The 14067-nt window shown below is 45.4% G+C and overlaps 1 protein-coding gene across 1 annotated transcript in view; it reads left to right on the top strand.

The window, feature by feature from the left end:
• The window catches only part of ttn.1 (titin, tandem duplicate 1), a 176111-nt gene that overhangs the window by 70663 nt on the left and 91381 nt on the right, over positions 1–14067 (top strand). The window contains 23 exon segments of the mRNA XM_079277074.1: positions 597–866; positions 966–1105; positions 1214–1340; positions 1498–1764; positions 1877–2143; positions 2486–2749; positions 2853–2992; positions 3078–3204; positions 3666–3932; positions 5335–5601; positions 5898–6164; positions 7699–7838; positions 7949–8075; positions 8655–8797; positions 9622–9745; positions 9981–10247; positions 10519–10616; positions 10717–10885; positions 11457–11726; positions 12101–12367; positions 12458–12736; positions 13220–13628; positions 13934–14058. Of these exon segments, the coding sequence (XP_079133200.1) occupies positions 597–866; positions 966–1105; positions 1214–1340; positions 1498–1764; positions 1877–2143; positions 2486–2749; positions 2853–2992; positions 3078–3204; positions 3666–3932; positions 5335–5601; positions 5898–6164; positions 7699–7838; positions 7949–8075; positions 8655–8797; positions 9622–9745; positions 9981–10247; positions 10519–10616; positions 10717–10885; positions 11457–11726; positions 12101–12367; positions 12458–12736; positions 13220–13628; positions 13934–14058 (4821 nt within the window).

Genomic DNA, 14067 nt, shown 5'->3' with positions numbered 1-14067 from the left:
AAGATTCAGTAGATAATGTTATCCGGTTACATTTTTTACAACGATGGTGTCAGGAAAAACAAGCTAGTTCATGTTAACATGTCAGCTAGCTAACGTTAACACGTGTTGAGTCTCATATTCCAGAGTATCTGGAACTTCTACAACAGGTTCAAGGAAGTAATAGTGGTTCTTTCTGTCATGGTTGATGTCGTATCTATGGCGATAAGCCCCTCTTCCTTTCTGGAAGGAGTACTTGGCTGTCAAGGGCGAATATTTAGGAAATACTTCAGAAAACACGAAATTTGCACGATTAACGTGTACCTAAACGCTCAGATCATGTTTATTACGTTTAGTTAAACATACTCTTAGATGAGCCTTGAGGATGGATTTGTCTTAAAGCTAAAATACCTTTTTTTTAAATCTGTGGAGCTCGATTCTCCGGTTAACGAAATAAAGGATCTGAGAGTTCAAAAGATTCCAGATTTAAAACGTTGATTTAACTGTTGTATGTTTTTCTGTCTAATTCAGACGTGGTTTTAAAATGTGACCACCGTTACTCCTTTCAACCTCTGTAACCAGGCGACCTGTAACACTTTACTGACCTCTCCGTCCTTTAGAAATCATCAAAGACTGGCTGGTGAAGCCTCTGAGGGACCAGCATGTGAAACCGAAGGCCAAGGCCACGTTCAAATGTGAGCTGTTCAAGGACACTCCCAACTGGAAGTGGTTCAAAGGAGACAACGAGCTCACTCCTTCTGACAAGGTGGACGTCCACAAAGACGGACGGGACATGACACTCACCGTCAACAACTGTCAGCCCGACGACGTCGCAGAGTACACCATCGAGGTGGAGGATCGCAGATACACAGCCAAACTCACACTTGGAGGTTGGTGGAGATCCTCATTAGAGAAACCATGTGGCCTACAAAGGGTCTCTCTTCATCTGTTGAGGGTTTCCTGTTGACGGACTCTTTCTGGTTTTTCAGAGCGTGAAGCTGAGATCCTGAAGCCTCTCTCCAGCGTGGAGGTGGTCGAGAAGGAGGAGGCCAACTTTGACACTGAAATATCTGAGGACGATGTAGTCGGCGAATGGAAACTGAGGGGACAGGTGTTGATGAGGTCTCCGGTAAGATCTCACAGGGACCTGGTCTGACAGAAACGTTCACTTACCTCAAAGAACATCCTTTGTTTTTTGTCCTGAAACTCAAGTATTTCTTTGTTCTTTGTTCCTCAGAGCTGCGACATTAAAGCTGAAGGCAGGAAACGTTTCCTGACGTTGAAACACGTCCAGCTGGATCAGGCCGGGGAAGTCTCCTATCAGGCCCTGAACGCCGTCACCAGCGCCATGCTCACTGTCAAAGGTAAGAATCTGTCACGAATAACACTTTGTTTGTACTTTTGTCTGCTGCGTCTGTCGGTCTCAGGAAAATGAAGGACTTTCAGAGGGAGTACGGTAAGAAAAGGGACGGCTGTGTTTCTGCTGTTGTGAATAACTGCAGAATTATTCGCACCTCGCAGAGATCGAAATGGGCTTTGTTGTCCCGCTGAAGGACGTTTCTGTGCCTGAAAAGAAACAGGCCAAGTTTGAATGCACCGTCACCAAGGAGGTGTCAAAGGTCATGTGGTTCAGGGAGGCGGAGATCGTCACCCCGAGCCCTAAATATGAAATAATCGATGATGGAATGAAACACATGCTGATCGTAAACAGCTGTGAGTTTGACGACGAGGCTCAGTACACCATCGAGGCTTTGGGCCTCAAATCGTCCGCTCAGCTGGCGGTGGAAGGTAAGAGGCCGACAGAAACACTTCATGTTCGCTGTCTTTTCATGTTTTGTGTCTTTAAAGTGTCTGACGGCAACGAACCCCCGTTTGTGTGCACCGACCTCCTTTATTTCAGGCATGAGGCTCAAATTTGTGCAGCAGCTTCAGGACCAAACAGTGAAAGAAGGTGAAGCGGTTCGGTTTGAACTCGAGCTGACGCATGACAACGTGCCGGTGGTGTGGTACCGAAACGAGGTGAAACTCCACGTGAGCCGAACGGTGCTCACACACGTGGAAGGAAAGAAACACACTCTAGAAATGAGGATGTTGACTCTCGACGATACCTGCCAGGTAAAGGCAGAGGCCAAAGGGATTTACTCCACGGCAAAGCTGACTGTCATAGGTAACAACGCTCCTCCTCCTCTCTTCTACTACAGCAACAAACATCTTGTATTGATTCCATTGTTGATTCCTTTACAAGCTTGTAAAAAGACAGTTCATATCTGGAATGAATGAACTATTCTAATAAAAGAAGGAAGCAGTTTGACTGGCTTGGCTTTCATTTCCATAGTTTCTTCTTCTAGTTCTTGAAACACATCAGTCCTGTAGAAAGCCAAGTTTCCATTTCCTCCAAATATCTGCTGCATATAACTCTTGAAAGAACTCTTTCTTTAACCTCTTCTTGGTGTGCAAAGACACGTTAACCGACAGACGAACTGACTCTGGGTCCTGGTTCTTGTTCCAGAGGGCGACGCCGTCTTCGTGGTGAAGCTGCAGGACTACACGGCCACCGAGAAGGACGAGGTGAGTCTGGACTGCGAGCTCAGCAAAGACGTGCCTGTCCTTTGGTATCGCAGCGAGAAGGAGATCGTCGCCTCCAAAATGGTGGTCATGAAGTCGGAGGGAACTCGCAGGTCTCTGGTCCTGAAGAAAGTGGAAGAGAGCGACAAAGGGAAATACGTATGTGACTGTGGAACAGACAAGACGTCGGCCAACATCAACATCGAAGGTAGACGGGGTGAAACGCTTTTTCGAATTCTGTCTGAAGTTGGAGGTGAGACGCACGACTTTATATCTAAAGTCTTCTTTTTCGTTGCTTTTCTCTCCACCAGCTCGGGACATCAAGGTCGTCCGGCCGATTTATGGCATGGAGCTGTTTGACGGAGAGACAGCTCGCTTCGAGGTGGAGATCTCTGAGGAAGACGTCCACGGCCAGTGGAAGCTGAACGGAGAAGTCCTCAGTCCTTCTTCTGTGAGCAGCTCCAACGGCTACACGGTCATGATGTCCACGCGTGAGCTTCTCCCAAGTTATTAACAGCTGTTTGTTCTTTTGACAGGATGTTGACCTCGTCGAGGAGGGCGGCAAACACACACTGATCCTGTACAACTGTAAGGTCTCCATGACCGGCGAGGTGGCGTACACCGCCGCCAACGCCAAGTGTTCCGCTAACCTGAAGGTCAAAGGTGAACCAACATTACTTCATCTTCTCTCAGTCTCACTTCAAAGACTTTTAAGCAGCTCATTGTTTAGGAGGACGTGGGATTTGTTCTATCTATTAAAAAAATCACCCTTTTCATGATGAAATGAACCAATTTGCAGCTCAAATAACATGAAACCTCAGCGGCCATCTTTACTTTCTCTCAGTCTGTGTTCGGACCCCAACAAGCTTCACAAGTTCAGACTGAGTCTAAACAGCTCTGATTTATACTTCAAACATATTTTATTCATAAGACTTCATTCATATGCTTCAGATTTTGTGTTTTGTTAGAAGATGTTTTTGTCTTTTTCGGGCACAGTAATTACGGACAGTATCTACAGGACAGTGCCCTCTCCCCCTGTATTTGAGTATTTATTTGACTGATTATGACTTGACCTGAGTATTGAATCAAAGTAAAAACGTCCCCTGGTTGTTTTTTCCCTTCAGAACTTCCTCTGAACTTCCTGACGTCGCTGAGTGACGTTCAGGTGTACGAGAAGGACGAAGCGAGGTTCGAGCTGGAGCTGTCGAGAGCTCCGAAGACTTTCCGCTGGCTGAAGGGTTCCCAGGAGCTGCAGAGCGACGACAAGTACGAGATGATCCAGGAAGGAAACATGTTCGTTCTGTTGATCCGATTGGCCGCCTACGACGACGAAGCAAAGTACATGTTTGAAGCTGAGGACAAGAGGACAACGGGCAAACTCGTCATACAAGGTAAGTGGTTTTCATCAACAGCTCTTAAGGAACATTTTAAATTCTCTCAACGTGAGGTTTTGTCTCGTTCATTCATGATGATATTAAAAACTCTCCCTGTCTTTGTTTTATTTTCCCAAATGATTGGGTTTGTATCCGAATTTTTGTGTTTTTACCCAAATGTACAAGTTTGAAGTTTGGGGCGACTGTGGCTCAGTGGATAGCAGGGCCGTCTTTCAATCTCCGGCTCTGCTAGTCGCATGTCGATGTGTCCTTGAGCAAGACACTTAACCCCAAAACTGCTCCCGTAGTTGTGCCTACGGTGTAGAAATGTGATGGACTCTGAATTGTAAGTCGCTTTGGATAAAAGCGTCTGCTAAATCAGTGGTTCTCAACTGGTCTGGCTGCGGGACCCACCATCACCACTTAATGACAAGCCGGGACCCACGACACAAATTATAATATATATAATTTGGGTATATCTATATTCAAGACGTCTAGTAGTAGTAACGTCTCTGTGTAGTCAACAACTGTCAAATCAAATGAAGAAAGTACACATCAATTATATTTTAACAAATATTATTCTCATTTTTAAATGTTAACTGGATGGATAATTAATACATAGAAATACATGAATACATGTTCTTCTCATTTCAAGTAAAATAACAGCTGGATTATAAAATAAATTACGTAATGAAATTCAATTTAGAAAACTTATTTTCACTGAATTACGCTGCAGCTTTAAATTCAGTCCATTCAGGGTGAAGTGAAAAAGCCACGATATTATATTTTTCTCATCTTCCAAAAAGAGAAATTAATGTTTGAAGAATTCACCTCTATGAGTCTGTCCAGTCAGAGTCGAATGACTCTGGTCTCTCTGGACATTTCTCTCTTTTGGAGATCGTCCTATGATTTGACTTTCACACTTGAACAGTCCTGCTCTGCTCTCTGTGTCCTCGTCTCTCCCCGTGTGTCACGGTGTGTGAACATCTCACTGAGTCAGGAAACTTGTCAGAATACTCATATTTGATTGGCTGAGCTTCATCACGTGATGTGATTCACAACGCATTGGTCGGTGTTTTTCCTGCACGGCTGAACAAGTCCCGTATAATAATTCCGCTGCATAAAAAATGCCCTTCAAAATAAAATCACAACTTTTTTTATTTTTTTTGTCAGGCAAAGGCCCGCGACCCACTGAAAACGGGTCCGCGACCCACCAGTTGAGAATCACTGTGCTAAATGACTGTAATGTAATGTAATGAATATGTTTTTAGGCTTTTAGCAGGAATTTGGGGGTTTTAACTAAATGTGTGGTTTGTACTCTAATACACTACATTTACTGAGAAACACAGGCCTGTTGTTGGTCCATCTTCATGCCTCATGAATAGAAACTATGAAAATAATTATGAACCCTTAATTTTAGGTATTCGCCTGGAGTTTGCCAAACCCATTAAGGACGTGACCGTGAAGGAGCGCGAAACGGCCGAGTTCAGCGTGGAACTCTCTCACGACAAGATCCCGGTGGTCTGGTACAAAAACGACGTCCGTCTGCACCCCAGCAAGGTGGTCCACATGTCCGATCACGGAAAGGTCCACATGCTGGCCTTCAAGGAGGTCACCATCGACGACACGTCCATGATCAAAGTGGAGGCCATGGACAAGACCCTGACCGCCATGCTCACCGTGATCGGTCAGTGTCGCTTTTCAGAAACTCAAAAACCTGTTCAGCTTGTGTCCACAATGTTCAGTTATTTTACAAACTGATTTGGCGTGTAAGAAAGCTCGAGGTATTGGGTTACACACTTTAGTCCAGATGAGTCCCTGCTCTTGAAGGAACCTGAAGTGTTTAAGTTTTGATGCTAAAGATTGGATGTTTGATAAGAACAGAACAGAAAAACCCTTCAGAGAATTTGTCAACAACCAGATTTATTTACAGATGGTTTCCTCCTGGTTTTTAACATGAAAACGTTCTTGTTTTTTCTGCAGAGGGAGATCTGTATTTCACCACCAAGCTGCAGAACTACACTGCCGTGGAGAAGGATGAGGTGAAGCTGGTCTGTGAACTGAGCAAATCCATCGCCGACATCAAATGGCTGAAGGACGGGAAGGAGATCACTCCCTCCAAGAACATCGCCATCAGCACCGACGGCAAGAAGCGCATCCTGACGGTCAGGAAGGCAGAGAAGGCCAACATCGGAGAGTACTCCTGCGACTGTGGTTCAGATAAAACTACAGCCAACCTTAACATTGAAGGTACATTGTCACGCTTTTCACAGCCTCAAATGTCTAAATATCATTCTTTGTAAATCCAAGGATCAAAATAACAGCAAGATTCTTGGCTGTCAAACTTAGAGATATCACTCAAGAGTTCCTGATACTTGATCATGAATATGAAGTAATGTGACATCCAGTGTTTCACAGCCTCTGATTTACTTCCAGCGTCTGCCTTAAAAACCTCTTATCACTCCTGTAAAATTTGCCTAAAACGCCTATCCAATGCGTACCCAAAGTAAACTGACAGCTCTTATTGAACCATTGGGAGTACATGTATGGTTTTAGTCGTCATTGAAAGATAACACTCTGAAGTGTCTCCACAACCAGTCAGAATCACTGTAAGTGCTGCTGGCATTGAGCTATAGAGTTTACAACACACTGAAACAGAAGGTTTTTATTTCCGCCTGGATTTCTTTTGGCCAACAGATGCAGCAGTTATCTATGGCTGGGACTGAGGAGCTTGAAAACACAACGAAAACACAGCAGGAAGTCATAGTACCTGGTACACGGTCAAATTTGACAACAATTAAATAAATATTTATTAAAAATTAATATTTTACACGTGGTTTACTAAGAGTACATCCGCGTAAAAACGCATTTAGCTGCCTCTAGGGGGTGCGCGAGAGGAAAAGTGTAATGGCGGTCTGATGGTGTAATAATATTAAATATTTAAAAAAAATGTAATATTAATTTAAAAAGTGGGATTTTTCACAAAATAAAAACATGAATTATAAAAATTCCCTTTGTAAGATTTAAAATTAAAAACGTACAATTTAATAAATGCACTTGAGCTCCTTCCGGCAGTCTTGCCGCCAGTCGTACACACTAGCGAGAAGAAGAATGATAATAGGGGCGGGGCCCTCCCACAGTCGACCTGTCTGTCACTGACAGACGTGGTGTCATTGGAGCTTCCATAGTTGGTCACGCCGAGGCGATTCCCAGAGTGAAACACCGAACAGAGTTTGAAAAAGAACCACCGTGATCTTAGATAAGTAAGAGATGCTCCCTTCTTCACATGTTACATGTTCAGACAAACACAAAGCACATTGTTCTGCATTGGTACAAACTCAAAGAAAAGACACAAATAGAAACAAATCTGCATTGTGTGACTTGAGGTGTTTCAACCGTCTGAAACCATGGAAATAAACAATAAGGTCAATGTCGTTTTTTAAGCCTAGATCAGGTTATTGTGAGTGTTGATGGAGCAGCTACGATGTTAGCATCGGCTAGCATCGATCGAACCAAACTACTCAGAAAAAAAGCATTTTAAAAGTTGTTTGCTTGTCGTTAACCGGATTAATTCAGCTAGCGTGTGACGTTTAAGTAAATACAGACTCCGGATAACGTTACGAACCCAACACGACAGAGTTTTGGTGTTCATCTGAGACTTCAACAACAGGATCAGAGCAGCAGAGATTATTTGGGACGTGACTGGTGAGTCGTTGGTTTCTACATGGAGGTGAAGAGTTCTGTCTCTTACTGAGTTTCTTGTCTTCTGGTCTTCTTCCTGCAGAGCGCGACATCAAGGTGATCCGTCCGTTGTACAGCGTCGAGGTCACAGAGAAAGAAACAGCCAAGTTTGAGACGGAGATTTCAGAAGCGGACGTCCACGGGAACTGGAAGCTGAAGGGAGAAGCTCTGCTTCAGTGTCCTGTGAGTCTGGCTTCATGTACATGAGACGTACCGTATGTTTCTGACTAGCACCACGTGGATCAGATACTTCTGTTGGACGAGTCTTTTAATGCAGAACTATTGTCTTTCAGGATGTTGAGATTAAGGAGGAAGGAACCAAACACATGCTGATCCTCTATAACGTCCGCATAGACATGGCCGGAGGAGTCGACTTCTCAGCAGCCAACGCTAAATCCACCGCTCAGCTGCGAGTGAAAGGTGAGTCCTTCGTCTGTTCAATCAGGCTTCAGACGTCGGAGCTGATCGCCTCATCTTCAGAGCTCTGAATACTGAGAAATACAGGAACACCTCAGACGTCCTTTAAGACAGCGGATCCTCGCTCAGAAAAATACTTCAAAGACAGTTTCCATTTCATTTCTGGTGAAGTGTCGAGCTCGGACAGATCTGTGAGCTCAGATTATGAGATAGAAAATGATATTTAATGCAGACGTATACATTCAGTTTCTTCTGGAGTCAATACAAATGTATTTCAGTTTGTTCAAAAGATTTTTATTATTCAAATGTTGGAAGATGAATAAAAAACTTTAATCCATTTTTAATAGGAGTCAGAAAGGCGCTTAATGAATTCAAAGTTTCATATCTCGTCTTTAACTTCACAGTTCCATCAAACCTCTTTCAGTGTTGAGTGTCTCTCTCAGTCTTCAGCCAATCAGCTGCTGAGTTCATTTTAGACGCTGTGGACTTCATCTGAAGTGAGAAGCTGCTCTCTGATTAGAGGAGCTCCACTCTCAGACCCGATGCATGCTGGTCCGTTCACCTCTTCTTCTTCTCCTCCAGCTCGCTCCATCGGGCTGCTGCATCCTCTGAAGGACGTCACGGTGACGGCCGGAGAGACGGCGACCTTCGAGTGCGAGCTGTCGTACGAAGGCATCGCGGTGGTCTGGTTCCTGGGGGGGCAGAGGATGGAGGCCAGTGACCGGGTGAGTCCAGCTTCTACAGGAACCGGTTCAGACCATATCGAAATACTTCACACGCAAACACTATTCACAACCAAACACACACAAGTATCTTCATATAAAGGTTTACTGAAAATCCAGTTTACACACTGTAACAAATGTAAAAAGAACACATATATATACTGTATATATGTGTGTATAAAAACTAATATACGGATGAATATGTCTACAACTAATATATATTAGTTTGTTTTCTTCTCATCTTATAGATTCTTCTGCAGATTCATATGTCGTTTGTGATATTTAGTTATTTAATGAAACAGAAAGAGAAACTTTGATGAACTGTAATGTGTTAACGTATTTTTTACAGCGTTGTAGCTGCAGTTAAAAATAGGTTTCTGTTGTCTTGAACACAAACAGACGTCCAGCTCCTTCTATGGAGAAGGACCCACAGTTAGCATGTTAGCATGTTAGCATCAGCCTGCAGCTAAACCACCTGACAAGTGATGAGAGACTTTATGTTTTTAACAGTTGAAAGTTGATTCTTTATATTTAAATCCTTTAAATAAAAACATTAAATGTTTCAACATTAAAACAAGAATTCATGAGCAATGAGAATGAAAAGTGTAAATACTTATAAATACCTGTAATTACTAGTGATTCATTTGAAGAAGTAGTCAATCATTTATTGATTATTGATTCATTATTTAAGATATTTATCAAACAGAACTGGTTTTTCTTTCAGTGTAAAGTGAAGACGTCAGTGGACATATTAATCAGTAATGTAAATACGAGGCGATCAATAAGCCGATCAATCTGAATATTAAAGTCAATATTCATGTTTACAGGTGAAGACTCGTGTGGCAGGAAAGGTTCACACTCTGACGGTCAGAGAGGTCACGCTGTCGGAGGCCGGAGAAGTCAAACTGACCTCCACCGACTTCCAGACTCAGGCTCAGCTCATCGTCAGAGGTGAGGCGCTCGAACGCAGCGCGGGCGGGGCGGGCGGGGCCGAGGCGGGCGGGGCCGAAGCGGGCGGGGCCGAAGCGGGCGGGCCGAGGCGGGCGGGGCCGAGGTGGGCGGGGCCGAAGCGGGCGGGGCCGAAGCGGCCGGGCCGAGGCGGGCGGGGCCGAGGTGGGCGGGGCCGACGCGGCGCGGTGAGTCTCTTGGTTTATTTCTAATGTGTTCTTGTGTTGTGATGCTTCAGAGCCGGCGGTGGAGTTTTCCAAGCCTCTGGAGGACCAGACGGTGGAGGAGGAAGCGACCGCCACGCTGGAGTGTGAAGTTTCCAGAGAGAACGCAGAGGTCCGCTGGTTCAGAGACGGACAGGAAATCAGAAAGACCAAGAAGTACGAGATGATCGCCGACGGACGCAAGAGAGCGATGGTGATCCACGACTGCTCGCCGGACGACGCCAAGATGTACACATGTGACGCCAAAGACTTCAAAACCTCCTGCTTCCTGGAGGTCACACGTAAGAACCAGAACCTCCACAGAACCTTCAGTTCTGGTTCAGATCTCAAAAGTCACAGTTTATCTTAAAGGAGACGAATCAGAAACCAAGTCAGAGAATCAAGTTTATTTTAATGATCAAAAAAAGATGAAAAAAATCTTTGAGCCTCCGTACATCTAAGAGGGTCTTTGGCGCTCTTGAGCTTCCGTACTTTAATGTCAACAAGAACAATAAAGAGATTTATTTCAAGTAAAGTGGAGAACAATGATGAATCCTGTTGATGTGTCCTCAGCGCCTCATGTGGAGTTCATGAAGCCTCTTCAGGACGTCGAGGTCAAAGAGAAAGAATCCGCTAAGTTTGAATGTGAAGTGTCCTGCGAGTCGGCCAAGGTGAGAACCAGCCGACCAATCGGCATCCGGCTTCCTCTGCTGCCGCCGCTTGACTTTTAACAAGGCGCAGACGATGAAACGTGATATTTCTGTGGTTCAGGTTCGCTGGTTCAAAGACGGCAACGAGATCAGGAAAGGAAAGAAGTACGAGATCCTGGCTAAGGGGATCCAGAGGATCCTCATCGTCCACAAGACCGCGTTCGACGACGAGGCCGAGTACGAGTGTGACGCCAGGACCTCCAAGACCTCCGGCATGCTCACGGTCATCGGTGAGGAACCTCCCACTCTCGATAAACATAATCCTATACAGAGATTCAGAGAGACCAGAGACTTCAGAGGTCAACACATGCTGCTCTGCTGCTCTGATCGTGTTCTTGGGAGACTCTTTCATTCATCAGAGTGTTCAGCTGATGGAAGCAGCAGCTCTGGTCTGGTGTGTTTGAGGAGAGCAGAACAGAACCTCACACTGCCAGACTTTCGGAAAACACTTTTATATTTTCCTGTAATTTCTTAGAAATAATCTGATGTGTAACTAAATTAATAGAAAGAAATCAATCGCTGGTACTAATTAATATTCAAATAGTTTATAACCGTCTCAGAACTTGGTCACCATTTTATTAATATTGATTCAATTCAATATAACTTGATTTGAGCTTTCTCATAAAATATCAAAACAAATATACAGAAACAAGAATAAAATGTGCAGAAACATAAATATGAATGGGGAGAGAAGTGTTTGACATGAAGCTTCATTTATTTCAGGTTATAAACATGAGTTAAAGGTTAAAGCCTGAGAGTCAGGGCTCAGGGCAGATTTAACCCGTTTCCATCTGGTCACAGAGGAGGCGGCCCGGTTCACCAAGAACCTGTCCAACGTGGAGGGAACCGAGACCGACAGCGTCAAGATGATCTGCGAGGTGTCAAAGGCCGGCGCAGAGGTCACGTGGTTCCGAGGAGACGAGGAGCTGCCGGAGGGAGGACGCTACGAGCAGATCCTCGACGGACGCAAGAGGATCCTGATCATCCAGGATCTGAGGATGGAGGACGCAGGAGAGTACACCTGCAGGCTGAGTCCCAGCGCCAAGACGACCGCCACGCTCAAACTCAACGGTGAGGAGTTGTCTCAATGCTTAGCTTAGCATAACGCTAGCTAATACAGCTAGCCTGGCTCAGTCCAAAGGTAACAACATCCACCTGCCGGCTCCTCTGAAGCTCACTGGTTAACGCCTCGTAGCTTATTTCATTTGAGCAAAAACTGAAGTTTACAAATGACAAGTTGTGGTTTTACGTGGTGTTCTTTTTGCAAAGTTTCTTTATGCTAAGCTAAGCTGCTTCGTGTTTAGCATACAGAGTGTATGAGAGTGGTGAGATGATGTTTCAGTTCAGATCAGCCCTTTGGTTTGGGCTTTTAGTTTATGACAAAACAAAAGTACAATATTCACTTTGACTCCTTCCTCCTCCCTCCTCTTCCTCTCTCTCTCCAGAGCTGGCAGCCGAGTTTATCGCTCGTCCTCAGAACCAGGAGGCGGTGGAGGGCGAGAAGGCGGAGTTTGCCTGCTCTGTCTCCAAGGAGACCTACGAGGTGAAGTGGTTCAGAGGGGACAAGGAGGTGGAAGCCGGAGACAAGTACGTCATCGTGAGCGAGGGAAAGAGGAGAGCCCTTATTGTGAAAAGCTGCGAGCTGAAGGACGAGGGAGGTTACGTCGCCCACATCGGCGGCGTTAAAGCCTCCGCCGATCTGTATGTGATTGGTAAGGACCCGTTCTCTCGTCTTTCTGGTTTCTGGTTATTTCAGAGCGACGGTTCGGTTTCTTAAAATCCGGTTTGTTTCTTCATTCCAGAGAAACTGAGGATCGTCACGCCGATCAAAGACACGGAGGTGAAGGAAGGAAGTGAGATCGTCTTCAACTGCGAGACGAACGCCGAGGGAGCGAAGGCCAAGTGGCTGAAGAACGAGGAGACGATATTCGAGAGCAGCAAGTACATGATGGCTCAGAGGGACAACGTCTTCTCCCTGAGGATCAGAGACGCCCAGAAGGGAGACGAGGCCTGTTACACCATCAGCCTGACCAATCAGAGAGCAGAGCAGGCCAAGTGCACCGCCAGCGCCAGAGTGGCAGGTAAGGACCAGAATGCATTGCAGCACACATTCAGTGGGTTTCCATTGGTGCAGTGTGGGCGTGCTGCATTCAGGGTCTCTGGTGTCATAGTTTGGGTTCATGATGTTTAGTGTCATAACAGAGATAAATAATATCACAGAGCAGGAAGAGGCAAAAAGCCAACTGGGCTCATTATTTTGAATCTTAAAATGTTACAATGAATATGCATCAGATATGACTACGTAAAATATTATGACAAGATGTTTTTACAAGATATGAAATATGGAAACAACATCAACACATTACAAACCACAGAAACTGTAATTGTGTCAAGCGTGTGATGTTGGTTTATAGACCTGCATTAAGTCAGATAAGCAATAGTGATGCTACACGTCCCTATGAATGACAATACAACAGCTAATACAAGGAATACATGAACAACAATACATAAAACAGCAATTAGATTTGATAGTGGATCTGTTCATGTTTTCTCACCCTCCACAGAGGAGAAGTTGAGGTTCCTGGATCCCATCGAGGACGTGGAGACTCAGGAGAAGAAGACCATCAGCTTCAGCTGTAAGGTGAACCGACCCGAGGTGACGGTGAAGTGGATGAAGGCCGGCCAGGAGGTGACGCTCAGCAAGCGCGTAGTCTACCGAGTCGACGGCCTCAAGCACACGCTGACCGTCAAGGACTGCGCGATGGAGGACGAGGGCGAGTACAACGCCGTCGTCGGGGACGACAAGTGCGGCGCCGAGCTGATCATCAGCGAGGCGCCGGCGGACTTCTCGGCGCAGCTCAAGGACCAGACCATCACCGAGTTCGAGGACGCCGAGTTCGCCTGCAAACTGAGCAAAGAGAAGGCCGTGGTGAAGTGGTACAGGAACGGACGGGAGGTCAGAGAAGGGCCGAGGTAAACAAAAAATATCATTTTGTGTTTACGTTGGAGAGACTTTGGAGACGTCAGTGTTTCTCAAACCCTGCAGATACAAGTGACACCTTGTTTAGAACTATATGTACGTTAATACAGTCTCACAGGAGTCTGTCAGACCTGAACCCGGATTAGATAACAGGACAACCTGAAGAAACAACGGAAAGAAGCACGTCATGGTGGTTTTTACCTCAAACTGCACCTCTGAATTAAAAGAGATGCAGTAGGGGTCTGATTAGTGAGCAGATTACCTGCTGAGTGACATTTGACCCTTGTGTTTTCTGCAGATATCACATGGAAAAAGAAGGCAAGACGTGCAGACTGATCGTCAAAGTGTGCAGACCGGATGATGAATGTGAATACGCCTGTGGTGTGGATGAGAGGAGGACCAGAGCCCGTCTCTTTGTTGAAGGTAAACTCT

This window comes from Melanostigma gelatinosum, assembly GCF_949748355.1.
Source record: "Melanostigma gelatinosum genome assembly, chromosome: 10".
Classification (NCBI taxonomy): Eukaryota; Metazoa; Chordata; class Actinopteri; order Perciformes; family Zoarcidae; genus Melanostigma; species Melanostigma gelatinosum.
Note: the sequence above shows the minus strand (reverse complement) of the source record. Positions and strands in the feature narration are given on the sequence as shown.